At 37.1% G+C, this 13,502-nt stretch overlaps 1 protein-coding gene across 4 annotated transcripts in view; it reads left to right on the forward strand.

Annotated features, from left to right (window-relative positions):
• The window catches only part of SMC6 (structural maintenance of chromosomes 6), a 135,409-nt gene that overhangs the window by 77,957 nt on the left and 43,950 nt on the right, over window positions 1–13,502 (forward strand). For all 4 annotated transcript variants that reach the window (XM_054548361.2, XM_002812267.6, XM_054548362.2 and 1 more), the window contains 7 exons: window positions 1,442–1,561; window positions 1,665–1,763; window positions 4,480–4,626; window positions 5,523–5,611; window positions 5,794–5,958; window positions 6,430–6,608; window positions 7,642–7,846. In XM_054548361.2, coding sequence (XP_054404336.1) covers window positions 1,442–1,561; window positions 1,665–1,763; window positions 4,480–4,626; window positions 5,523–5,611; window positions 5,794–5,958; window positions 6,430–6,608; window positions 7,642–7,846 — 1,004 coding nt within the window. The remainder of the gene's footprint in view (window positions 1–1,441; window positions 1,562–1,664; window positions 1,764–4,479; window positions 4,627–5,522; window positions 5,612–5,793; window positions 5,959–6,429; window positions 6,609–7,641; window positions 7,847–13,502) is intronic.

The raw sequence follows: 13,502 nt of genomic DNA on the forward strand, positions 1-13,502 counted from the left end.
CTACATGAATTGACAAAACTCACTGTATTTAATGGCATAATCTTCATAGATGACCGTGGCAAGGTGGGTTTCAGTAGCAGTGAAAACAGTAGCCAGATTTGTGGAACTGGAAAATGTGAGGAGATGGAGGAGATAAAGACAATTTTCATGAAACCTGGATAGAAAGGGAAGAAGAATTTTAGAGGAGGAGGTGGTGCCAAGGGATGGGTATTGGTGGTTTTGTTTGTAAGTTGGAAAGATGAGCAAGTAGTGATGAACATAAGTCATGAAGAAGGTAAAGTGGAAACAAAGATGAAAAGATGTGATGGAAAATCAGTGGATTTAGACCTTTGAGAAGATAGAAAAGGGGTAGAATCCAAGATACAGGTAGAGGATGATATGGGTCTTAAATATGAGGCCACCTCTCTTTTGTTGCAAAAGGAAGGGCTGCTTTAGATTTGTAGTTAAGATTGTTGAGGGAGTTTCTGTCTGATGGCTTCTAATTGTCTAAGCTGGAGAGAGGGAATGAATGAGGGAATATGGTGGCAGGGTGTATGAGGTGTATGAGGTTTGAAGAGAATGATAATAGATTGAAAGAATTTTGGAAAATGGGAAAGTGCATTAGATAGGGAAACAAAGTAAGGTCTATAGTGTTCAGGCCCAAGTTGAATATGGTAAGCATGAATGAAGGGGAGAGGCTCTCTACCCAGGTGTATAGAATATGAGGCCCATAAGCTACAGAAATTGTTTGAATATCACAGTATTTGATATTTGGTGATTTTTAATTAATTATTAAAAGTGAACTCAGTTCCTGGCCAACATGATGAAACCCCGTCTGTACTAAAAATACAAAAATTAGCTGGGCGTGGTGGTGCATGCCTGTAGTCCCAGCTACTTGGGAGGGTGAGGCAGGAGAATCGCTTGAACCTGGGAGGTGGAGGTTGCAGTGAGCCGAGATTGTGCCACTGCACTCCAGCCTGGTGACAGAGTGAGACTCTGTCTCAAAAAAAAAAAAAAAAAAAAAGTGAACTTAGTTAAGAAAATTATAACTTGTTTGATTTTCAGAAATAAATTTCTTCTAATCCTTACATTCTCTTTGGAATGCCTACTGACTATACTTTGAAGAACAGACCATCATGTCTATCAGATAGGGAATAAAGAGGGAAAATGGGAAAGTGAGTTTTGGGATTTCTCTATATTTGTGTAGTCTTGAACCTTTAATTCCTTTGCTCTTCATCTGAAGAGTATTTGGCCATTTTTATAGTGTAGAAATTCACAAAATTATTGGACTTACTAAAAGTATACCAAAGAATCAAGAATAATTTTAAAAAATGGAAGTTATTTTTAAACAAATATTTATGTAGTACTTGTTTAGGCATTGTTTTTAAAAGAAATAGATTTGCAAAAATGTGTTTTTTCAACATTAATAAAAAATACGTCCTTTCTGTTTTGTTTTTTTAAGCGGCTTACTGAACTAAAGCGCCAGTGCGTAGAGAAAGAGGAACGTTTTCAAAGTATTGCTGGTTTAAGTACAATGAAGACTAATTTAGAGTCCTTGAAACATGAAATGGCTTGGGCAGTGGTAATTATCACTAAATTACTTGTTCACGTATCTATGTGATCTGCAGAATGTATTTGGTTATTATTGTTAATCTGATCAATTTGCTATATAATTTCTTTTTTAGGTCAATGAAATTGAAAAACAATTGAATGCTATCAGAGATAATATTAAAATTGGAGAAGATCGTGCTGCTAGACTTGACAGGAAAATTGAAGAACAGCAGGTAATTACAGTTTTTTAAATGCAGATTTAATAGGTTGAATCATATGAAATTACAGATACTAGACTATTTATGACCCACCAAACTGGCAGTTTCTGACAGTATATTTGTCTATATTTGAATTTATTGCTTAGGTGAAATAGACCTAAGCTTGTTTTCAAGGTCTGTTGTGGTGACTCTCTTTTGAAAAGAATACTCTATCCATGATAAGCCTGTCTGAGGCTAGAGCTCTAGAACTCATGCATATTGTCAGTGGAACTTTGTTACTGACAAGGCATATAAGAAGAGCATGAAGCTTTTACTCTTCAGTTCATTAAGGAGTTGAAACACAAAAAGACCTGAGAAATAAAGGGGTGCTAGAATAATATAAATTAGAATCACATTCAAGGTAAGTATCAGGAAGTATGAGAACTCAGAACTGAAAACAATGCCCAGAGATTGCTAAGGGAACTGAGATTTATGGTCCAGAACCAAGATGGCCTGTCAGAGGATTTCATATAGGTGGAAGGCAAGTAGGATTCATTGTTAGGTCTGTTAAGGTTAATTTCAGCCTGACATCTAAGAGTGCAGGTAGAAACTACCCTATCTAAAATTCAAGAAAGTCATAAAAGTCTTCCACATGGGCCTAGAGGTTACAGAAGTTGAGTGTTGAGTAAAGGCAGTCATTCTCTGTTGGGGCTTTCCATGTGGACCCTTTAACATTCAGCAGATCCACTCTTTATACTCACTCTTTCTTTTTTGAACAGCTTTATTGAGATATCATTCATATACCACATAATTCACCCATTTAAAGTATATAATTCACTGGGTTTTAGTATACTCACAAGGTTGAGCAGCCAGAACTGTGGGGCTCCTCATGCTGTAATGCCAGAAGTAGAACTCCTAGTGTTTCTTTACTCCCCTTCCCCCACAAATGTACTCAATGTGTCAGTGTAGCTTACTTACCTCTTAGCATTTTCTCTACTTTGCTTAGGAAATTTCTTTCTGGCCCCCAAGCTTGGCTGTGGTATAGAAGGTAATCTTTCCTGGCTTGCTTTTTCCTGTCTGCCTCCAAGATAAGCAGATTGATCTTTTTTTCTTTTAAGGGTTATAACATTAATTCATCAGAGGTAATAGATGAGTATGTAAAAATAGGTAAAGATGGGACACTTAGTGATTTCTGGGCTAAGTTTCTTACTCCCTCTTCAGGCAGTAAGTGGAATTTCAACCCTTTCCACCTCTCACCTTAAATTTTCATTTCTGAAAGAATATTCTGAAATTTTCACCAAGTATTTTTCTCTTCTCACCCTCATTTCTCAGCTTATCATCAGGTAAGGCCTTAAATACTTTCCTCCTCAAGCATTTCCCAGTCTAAAATGGAATCCAATCTGAGTAATAGATGCTCACCTCTTTTTTAAATGGGAAAGGAGGATCATAAGGCTAGGTGACGTTTAGTTTTGTAGGCCTTTTTCTCCGTTTAAGCGTTTGCATACTCTATGTAGTAATTGGCAAATTTCTGGAGGGTAAAGACTCTCTTATTTTATCTTTATATCCTTTCCACCTTGTCTTACATAAAGCCTTTCACATTGTGTGTGCTTGATTATTGCTTGTAGAATGACTGTTAAATGGAAGGTTTCTGAAGAAACAGTGTCTAAAGCAGACTTTAAACTTTTGTTAATTTAAAACTGAAAAATAATATGAATTATGTTTAGTTTGTATAAAACCTGGATCCAGCTTTCATTTTTATTAAAAAAACAATTCCTCTACTCATTGTCCTTGGGCGCTTTCATGTTTTAATGGCAGAGTTGAATTGTTTTAGGAGAGACCATGTGGCCCACAAAGCCTGAAGTGTACACTGTCTAGCTCCTTGTGGAAAGGTTTGCTGACCCCGATCAAAATAGTTCTCATATTTGTTCCTTCTAATCAGTCCCTATTGTCAGCATCCCATTTTGGTCCCTAATTGTCTTTGTTCCATAATATCATATTAACTTCTTACTGAAATCTTTTCCTTTGATTTTTCTGTCTACCCTGTGTTCCAAGTGCTTCCAGAGTAATCTAACATGCAGACTTAGGAGATAAGAGACAGACTTAGGCTGTCTTCCTGTTGTCTAGAAGATTAAGTTGTAAGCTGTTCATTGTAGAATGCAAGGCCCTTCTACCCCTTCGTCTCATCTCCTACCATTATCCTTTCAATTTAAACTCTAGCAATATTTAATTTCTAACGTATTAATACCTTTGTACATGCTCTTTCATCTGCCTCTAACACCCTTCCTCAACTTATTTCTTGGTACACTTAGATCTAATTTTTAAAATCTCAGCTCAAAATACTACTTGCTCTTTGACGGCATTCCTGACTTTTTCTGGCCAACCTCTGGTTTGTTTCTCTGTGCTACCACAATTAAAAATAAATGTACCCTACTTTAGTATTATTGTATACAGACTGTGTCATCAGTTTGTGTTCTGTTTTTCTGCCAAATTATATCTCTCTCTTTTATGTTATCTGAGGACATTTGTTATCATGTCTTTTTATCCCCAGAGGATAACACATTTGTTGGATAACTAACTGTGGGTTAAGATCAAATTATATTATAGTATTTTATATAATGTTATGTTATGTTTATTTGCCTGATGTCTTGAGTGAAGTTAAATTTATTATTGGTATATGAACTATAGATAATTATTTTTAAAAATTCTCTCTATTGAAGAAAAAATATACTTCAATAATGTTATTTTCTTAAAGGTCAGACTTAATGAAGCAGAACAAAAGTACAAGGATATTCAAGACAAACTAGAAAAGATTAGTGAAGAGACAAATGCACGAGCACCAGAATGTATGGCGTTGAAAGCAGATGTTGTTGCCAAGAAAAGGGCCTATAATGAAGCTGAGGTGAGAGAAATTTTCTAGTCTGGAATATTAAAAGCCACACAGCAAATACAAAGGCTGTTCTTCTGTCCTTTTTTATTATATTTTATTTTTTTTTAAATAGTCTTGCTCTGTCACCCAGGCTGGAGTGCTGTGGCGCCATCACGGCTCACTGCAGCCTCTTATCTCCTGGGCACACGCTATCCTCCCACCTCAGCCTCCTGAGTAGCTGGGACTACAGACATCTGTCACCATGGCTGGCTAAATTTTTTTGTATTTCTTGTAGAGACAGGATTTCGCCACAATGTCCAGGCTGGTCTTGAACTCTTGGCCTCAAGTGATTTACCTGCCTCAGCCTCCCAAAGTGCTGGGATTACAGGTGTGAGCCTCTGCACCCAGCCTCCTCTATTTTTTTAATTATTATTTTTCTGAGATGGAGTCTCGCCCTGTTGCCCAGGCTGGAGTGCAGTGGCACAGTCTCAGCTTACTGCAACCTCTGCCTCCTGGGTTTAAGCGATTTTCCTGCCTCAGTCTCCTGAGTACCTGGGACTATAGGGGCCACCATGCCCGGCTAATTTTTTGTATTTTTAGTAGAGGTGGGGTTTCACCGTGTTAGCCAGGATGGTCTAGATCTCCTGACCTTGTGATCTGCCCGCCTTGGCCTCCCAAAGTGCTGGGATTACAGAGGTGAGCCACAGCACCCGGCCTTCTATTTTTTAAAGTAGAGATTTTGTACCTGAGTTGAAATTAGTGATGCTTTGAGATTTTAAAAAATGTAATGGTTTCAAATGGCCATTTTGTGCTTCATTTAAAAAATATATTCCTGTACATATTCAGCCTCTGAAGATTTGACAAAAGTGGACTTGAATGGGATATTTGTGTTTTCATTTTAGTAAAGTGTATCTAATTTTTTTTGTTAGGTTTTATATAACCGATCCTTAAACGAATATAAAGCATTAAAGAAAGATGATGAGCAGCTTTGTAAACGAATTGAAGAGCTGAAAAAAAGGTAGGATAGTTACTTTGAAATTTTCATGACTATCTCATTTTGTAATAAAGTAAGGTAGATGCATTGGAGTGTTATATTTTTTGTATTGTTGTTAATGGAATTTTATTACATCGGTTTGTGTTCTTTAAATGTTAGGCTGTTCATTAAACTAACATTTTTCACTTTGGGTTATTTACTGTTAGTACTGACCAATCTTTGGAACCTGAACGGTTGGAAAGACAAAAAAAAATATCTTGGTTAAAAGAGAGAGTAAAGGCCTTTCAAAATCAAGAAAATTCAGTCAATCAGGAGATCGAACAGTTTCAGCAAGCCATAGAAAAGGACAAAGAAGAACATGACAAAATTAAGTAAGTTGCAACATCCTTAGAATGATTTTTTTCAATTACTTTTACATCATATAGTTTTGTTCTTATATGAAGAGAGCAAATATGGTTGTTTCTTCTACATAATAAGGGATCTCTTTAAAAAGATTTTATTTTTATGTGAAATACTTTGCAGAGCAGGGCTAACTCATGGGCAGTGCACCTACAGCCAGCTGGCTCTTTTAAAATCACTTTTCAAGACTTTTCTTATAGTTGTAGAGTTGAACAATTTCTGGGATTCCTAGCCCATCATTGTTGCATTATTTTTTTATGCCAAGTTTTGAGGACTCCAGACTGTTTTTCTCTGGTAACAAAATTATTTTCAAATAAATAATTCTGCTTTTGGTTTTTAGGGTAGCTAGCTGGGTCATTCACTGGGATGTAGGTGTTATGGGCAAAGGTTAAATGTTTCTGTAAAACTATCACATATATGTTCTGTTTTTCTGCTTTTTTTAGGAGAGAAGAATTAGATGTGAAGCATGCACTGAGCTACAATCAGAGGCAACTGAAAGAATTGAAAGATAGTAAAACTGATCGACTCAAAAGATTTGGCCCTAATGTTCCAGCTCTTCTTAAAGCCATAGATGATGCTTATAGACAAGGACATTTTACCTATAAACCTGTAGGCCCTTTAGGTATTTGTCTTAATTTAGCAAGGTTATAATAAACTTTAGAAATAAGTTTTTATTTTCAGAATGATTGAATGAAGTTTTCAAAATAAAATGATTTCATTTAAAAAAATAAAATAATGAAATCATATAAAGCTTTGTAGCTTTCGTTTTATATTTTTAAAGCATAAAATATCCGAAAGAAAGAGAACTTTGGAAAAGGAAAAGTAATTATAGAGTTGAATGATTTGGTTCTTGTTTTTCTGAATAAATGAGTGAATAAGTAAATGAACTAATGTAATATAATTGATCATTCAGAAAAAAAAAACAGTAACATCAAGATATAGTTGAAGGAGCAGTTACCTGAGTTTTGGTAATCTTTTTAAAATGACTTTTCTTTCTTAGTTTCTATTTTGGTTGGGCGGCATGATTTCTAAGTTCTCTTCCAACTGTAAAATCTGTGGTTACTTTACTCTTACATATACATGGTACTTAAAAAATTTTTTTTTAGTCACGTTTTCTTGGGGGGTTATCTTTAATTCTGAAAATCATTAGGTGAAAATGTTTATAAATATATTTTGTTAGTAAAGTATTGCATTTAAGTATTGTAGTAATATCTCTTTTAAATGATATGTACCTTTATACCAGGATCCATTTCAAAGGATGAGGGTTTTTTTTTTCACATCCTGTTAAGGACTTTGAAAATCCTTTGATTTTCAGAACCCCATTGGAAGGCTAGAATAGTATAAACTGAACATAGAAAAGCCACCGTTCATTTACATTAGAGTGGGACAATTTTTTTCACAGGATTTGGTGGATTTTCTCTCCATTGTATCCTATGGGTGTAGGGGATTTCCCATTCAGTTAAAATATCATTTAAACTGCTTTATATAAAAGTATGTTAAATCATTTATAAACCATGATTAAGTGATCTGTAATGTCATTTAAACTGCTTTATATAAAAATATAAGTCATTTATATGCTATAATTAAAGAGGAGTGATGTTAATATTTCAAAATAAGTATTTATAAGCCCTTCTGTAATTTTCTCTCACTTTTAGGAGCTTGCATTCATCTTCGGGACCCAGAACTTGCTTTGGCTATTGAATCTTGCTTAAAAGGGCTTCTGCAGGCCTATTGTTGCCATAATCATGCTGATGAAAGGGTCCTTCAGGCACTCATGAAAAGGTTTTATTTACCAGGGACCTCACGGCCACCGATAATAGTTTCTGAGTTTCGGAATGAGATATATGATGTAAGACACAGGTAAGGCATTAGTAATTGAATATGTTTCTGGCTTTGCTTAATCATATGCAAGATTGGAAAGAGTTAAAACACTTTTAATGTTAATCATATCTTTACCACTGATTTGTAAAATTTCATCAAGCCACTTTAATTTCTGTCTAGGTATTAGTTCTAGGCGTTAGAGAAACATAGATAAATACTCCCTACCATTGAAGTTCTTATATGTGGGAGACATTACAGGGAAACAGATGTAGTATGGCTTAGAAATTACACCAGTGAGGAAAATGATATGACCAAATTAAGAGGGAGGGCCTGAGGAAGAACATTGGCACCCATTACACACAGTTAAATTTTGAAGGTGTTTCACAGAATCCGTAAAGAGCAGTAATTGTGTTCTTAGATGACCTTAACAAGTCTTTTCAAGGGAGCTCAGTACCCAAACTGGCTTCTTTGCTAACTACTGGCTAATACTTTAAAAATGAATGTAGGCCAGGCACAGGGGCTCATGCCTGTAATCCCAGCACTTTGGTAGGCCAAGGTGGGCAGATTGCTTGAGCTCAGGAGTTTAAGACGAGCCTGGGCATCTTGGGGAGACCTGTCTACCAAAAATACAAAAAAATAGCCAGGCTTGGTGGTATGTGCCTGTGGTCCCAGCTACTTGGAAGGCTGAGGTGGGAGAATCGCTTGAGCCTAGGAGGTGGAGGTTGTAGTGACACAGCGAGCCAAGGTCATGCCACTGCACTCCAGCTTGGGTGAAGAATGAGACCGTGTCTCAAAAAAAATGAATGTATACATCTATTCCCAGATGACATTTTAAAATTTCTTTTCTCTCCCATCTCCACTTTTTAAAATAAACCTTCTTTTTAATGAAGTCTAATGCGATGTCTCTCATATTTGGTAAATTAGTGTGTGATTAACTCATGTTAATAGGTAGATCAAGGACGAATTCAGAGAGGAGTTGAGAAATCATCAGTCTTTTAACTGATGAGTTTGTCAAGTGATAGAAAAAGTTAATTGCCTTGTAGGCAAATAGAATTCTGTGTGCAAAATGCATGGAAGCATGACATTGGGAGTTATTCTGCAAAAAATAGCATTTGCATTTTTGATAGGAAGAAACAGCACAGAGATTTGGGCAAAATCAATAAAATTTGTTAATTGAATGCAAGGGAAGGAAAAATCAGGATGACTCCTAGGTTTCTGATTGGAGTGACTAGCTGAAGGATGCCATCATTTGTGAGGAATGTCCTCCTTGAATCCGAACTGTCATTTTAGGACCAAAGAGAATAGTCCTGGCCATTCTGGCAGGGCCTGCTCTGTGAACTGCCACAAGGACTCTGAAGAAGAGTGCCTGGCACTGCCTTGCTGGCACATTGTGTGTCCCAGCCTGTGCTTCTAATCACTTAGCCACGAAACACATGTGACAAAGGATCCAATGTATGTGTCATAATGCCAGTTTTCTTGAAAGTAGGTGAGTTTATGTGCTGAGAACAAGGGCCTCAGGAGTTGCTAGGAGGTACCTTCTTTAAGGGTTTAGATTGGCTGCCAAGGAGAATGAGAGAGGAAGCTGACTCAAAGTCTGCTTAAGATATAAAAGCCTAGTGGCTACAGGATTTTTCACTAATAATGTTTCTTTAGAGATGTGAGTGGAGGGAGAGTCTGTACTGTTAGATAAATATTAGAGTTTTTTAGAGTGGGTAGGTACTGCAGAAAGGGAAGAGGGAAGCAGTTGAGTGTTTTGTTGACAAACTAGTTTAAAGAAAGAGAGGCCTACGAGAAAGTGTTTAGACCCACCTCAGTGAAGTTAGAGAATATGCTTAAATGCATGATAAGTCTGGAAGGATAGGAGGTTGTGGTAAGAGTGAGAAATTCAAGTTGAATGGAACAGGTCTAGGGGATGACAAAGTCCATGTTTTGGCTTCAGGAGCGGGTAGCTGAAACACAAGTTGTTGGAGTTGTGGAAGAAACTAGATTCTAATCCTTTTGGGTGTTGACAGGATATTGACAAGAGTCTTGAGTATGTCTAACATTCTGTTAACTTTACCTGCCTTGTAAACATTTTGAAGGGGTGATTTTTTTCTGTGTTTGAAGAAATTTTTTGGTATGAATTATGGTTCAAATGCCAAATATAAAAACTGGCTATATTATTTTAATGTGGAAAATAATAGTAAAATATTATTAGGGTATTATAATGCATCAGATACATAGGACTCATTTCAGTCATTTAGGCTTACGCTAGATAACCTTAACAGAGGTACCTAGGAAGGTGCCTAGCTCATAAGGAGTATTCAGAAAATGTGCTTTCCTTTCCTATAAAGATGGTCTTGTTTCTTCTTTTCAGAGGACATAGAAGCTACTAAACTATTACTCCTGCTAGTATGCCTGCATTTGTACATCTTGCCCCCATCTCAAGAGAGATTCTTTCTGTCTGAGGCTAGTCTACTTGTGCCTTGAATCACATACTTTCTTGCCTGACTCTATTAACCATTTAAAAAAATTATTTCAGCCCTCTCCTGAGCCTTAAACTTTCCTGTTAAATTTTCTCTCGTTTTAAACATGGTAGGTCTCTGATTTGCGTTTCTTCTTTTAAAAACATACGTCTGCTAGGGGAGACTGCATTCACTCATAGACTTACCACTCTTAGTCCCTGAATGTTAATTACATTCTCCAGTTATTTCCTTGTTGCCGAATCCAGTTGATATTTACCTTCTCTCAAGCATTAGATACTATTAAATACACCTTCTTTCAAACTTCATATTCCTTTTGTTACTATGACACCATTTTCTTGGTTCTCATACTCTTTAGGTGTTTCTCAGCCTATTTTGTGGGCTTTTCTTCATCTCCTTCTGGTGCTCCCCACAGCTCTCTTCATAGTCTGTTATAACTTCTCACTTTATATCTTCTTATATTTGGAGAAATTAAAAATACGCCAAATTTAGACCAGTCACGGTGGCTCACACCTGTAATCCCAGCACTTTGGGAGGCCGAATCAGGTGGATCATTTGATCCCAGGCATTTAAGACCAGCCTGGGTAATGTGGTAAAACGCCGTTTCTACCCAAAATACAAAAATAAACTAAGCATGGTGCTATGTGCCTGTGGTCCCAGCTACTCAGGAGCCTGAGGTGGGAGGATCACTGGAGCCCTGGAAGTCAAGCCTGCAGTGGGCTGTGATCGTGCCACTGCACTCCAGGTGACAGAGGGAGGTCCTGTCTCAAAAAAATAAAATAAAAATACACCAAATTTTAATCATTTTTTTTGCTATATTTTAACTTAGTGGTGTTTTTCCTTTTACTTGGCTTTAGAAATCACATCTTTTTATCAAATGATTTAAGTATAATTAGGATGAAAAAAATCATTTTGTCCTGTAACTCCGCTTACCAGTGAGGCCTATTATACTTGACTAGATTAGATTTTCTGTGCACTTTTTCCTTTGTCAGCATGTTTTGTTTAGACTTTCTGCTTAACATTGTTTGTGAACCTATGTCCTATTATCTTCTTGTCCCCTGTCACCAACATCTCATTACTAATATTCCTTTCTACTTTTGGCTCTGCTAGACTGATTTTGTATCCTCCCTCAACATACTGTTAATTGTAATATAAGCCAGTATGAGGTAAATCCCAGGGACGAATAGCAAAAGGAAGAAGTAGTTGTGACTTGGTGCTTAGAGGAAACTGGTAGTAACAGCTTCATGTAATGATGGCCTTTGGCTGCCCCAAAATGGTGACACCTTCCTAGTGTCAAAACCTGTGCTCTCAACAGGCTATCGAGAGTCTACATTTCACCAGAACTGCCTACCACATCCTCCCCTCTTAGACTCCTACTCCCTTTCTTGATTTCCTTGTTCCCTACTTTGTTTCATTGACTGCCTGACATTTCTAGAGCACCCACACCCTATTCTTTCTTATCCTTGTTTTTTTTCCACCTGAACTCTGTCCTAAAAAGCCATTTACCTGCTACTGTCTCTTTTCTCTGCTTCCCTTTTCAGGAAAAACTCAAAGGAGTTGTCTGTGTCTCTAATTTCTTTCTACCTTCTTTCTTGAACCTTCTCCAGTCAGACTTTATAATTTCACCACATACCAAAACAGCTCTCATCAAGGCATCAGCAAGCCTCACTTTGCTTAACTCAGTTAACTCAAAGTCATTACTATTCACTAATTTTACTTACTGGCAGTATTTGCCCTTGATCCTTTCATTCTTCCTGAAACACTTTTTCACTTGGCACCAAGGACCTCACTCTTCTCGTTTTCCTAATTCTCTAAGTGTTCGTTTTTGGTATCTTTTGCTTCTTCCTCCTCACTGCTGACTGTACCAGTGCTCCAGAACTCTTCTTGGTGTGCACTTCTCCCTAGGTGAACTCATCGGATTTCATGGCTTTACAGATCATACATTGATGACTGTGAAACTATGTTTGTAGCTTGCCTTTTTCTTCTGAACTCTATAATATAATATACTTAATATATATTTTTCACTTAGATGCCCAATAAGCATTTCAAACTTACCATGTCTGAAAGCCATACTCCCGATTTCCACCCCAAAACCTGCACTTTCAGTAATCTTCTCCATCTTCATTTCTCTATTGCAGAGTCATTCTTGACTCCTTTCTGCTACCCCACATCCTACTGGCTGTACTTTAGAAATATATCCAAGATCTGACCACTTGTGTGGTGACTATACTGGCTGACGCCATCATCATGTTTCCCTTGAGGATTGCACAGGCTGATCTCCTTGCTTCTGGTTACTGGGCACCACAGTCTCAGTACAGCAGCCAACATAAAGTCAGGTCATGTTGTGCCTCTGCTCAAAGGACTCTAAACTTTGCTATTTTCCTTATCACAGGGCTGACTGTGACCTCTAGGCCTGGGTGATCTGTCCTCTCACCATCTTTCTTATCCTATCTCTAGAAACACTTCCCTCCCTGATCTGCCTACTGTGGCAATCTGTCTCCTTGCTTCTCTGACACACCTTTTAGGGTCTTCGCGATTGCTCTTCCCTCTGTCTGAAATGGTCTTCTAAGGTTACTTATGTGACTATATCATTTCCTCAGGTATCTGCCCAGTGTTACCTTAGTGAGGCTTTTTCTGGTCTTTTTTGTGTGTGTTAAAAAGCACCATAAGCTGCCCTTCCCTTCTTTTTCTTTATTCTCTGTCTTCCTTCAAAAAAATGTAAGCTCCATGAACAGGGTGTAGTCTGTTTTGTATACTGCTCCCTTTATCCTCTGAAACAGCACCTGGCACAGAGTAGGTGCTCACTAAATATGTGTTGAATTAATGGATAAATAGGTATAAAACATGCATGCAAAGATACTTTGTTTTGGAATTCTAGGACTAGGAAAGCACTAAGAATGCTACCACCATCTCCTCCTCCTCAGCCATTCATTGCTCCTGTACCTCCTATTCTTAGTATGTTCATTTTTCAGTGCTATTAATAGCTCAATGGTTTACATTTTAGTTGAAAGATTGTCTCTTTCATGAGGCCAAATTACAATTCATAAGAATATCTTTTCTTTCATATTTCCTCTGTGTTGGGAATAAACTTTGCTTCAGTTTTTCTTTTCTCATATCAGGGAAAAGATTGTTTAGCTGTTTATAATGAATTTTAAAGAATTGACTTATGTATGATAACTGTATGAGATTTAAGGAAATTGTAATTATTAATTATAGTAGGCAGCAGGGCATAT

Source organism: Pongo abelii, chromosome 12, assembly GCF_028885655.2.
Source record: "Pongo abelii isolate AG06213 chromosome 12, NHGRI_mPonAbe1-v2.0_pri, whole genome shotgun sequence".
NCBI classification, from domain to species: domain Eukaryota; kingdom Metazoa; phylum Chordata; class Mammalia; order Primates; family Hominidae; genus Pongo; species Pongo abelii.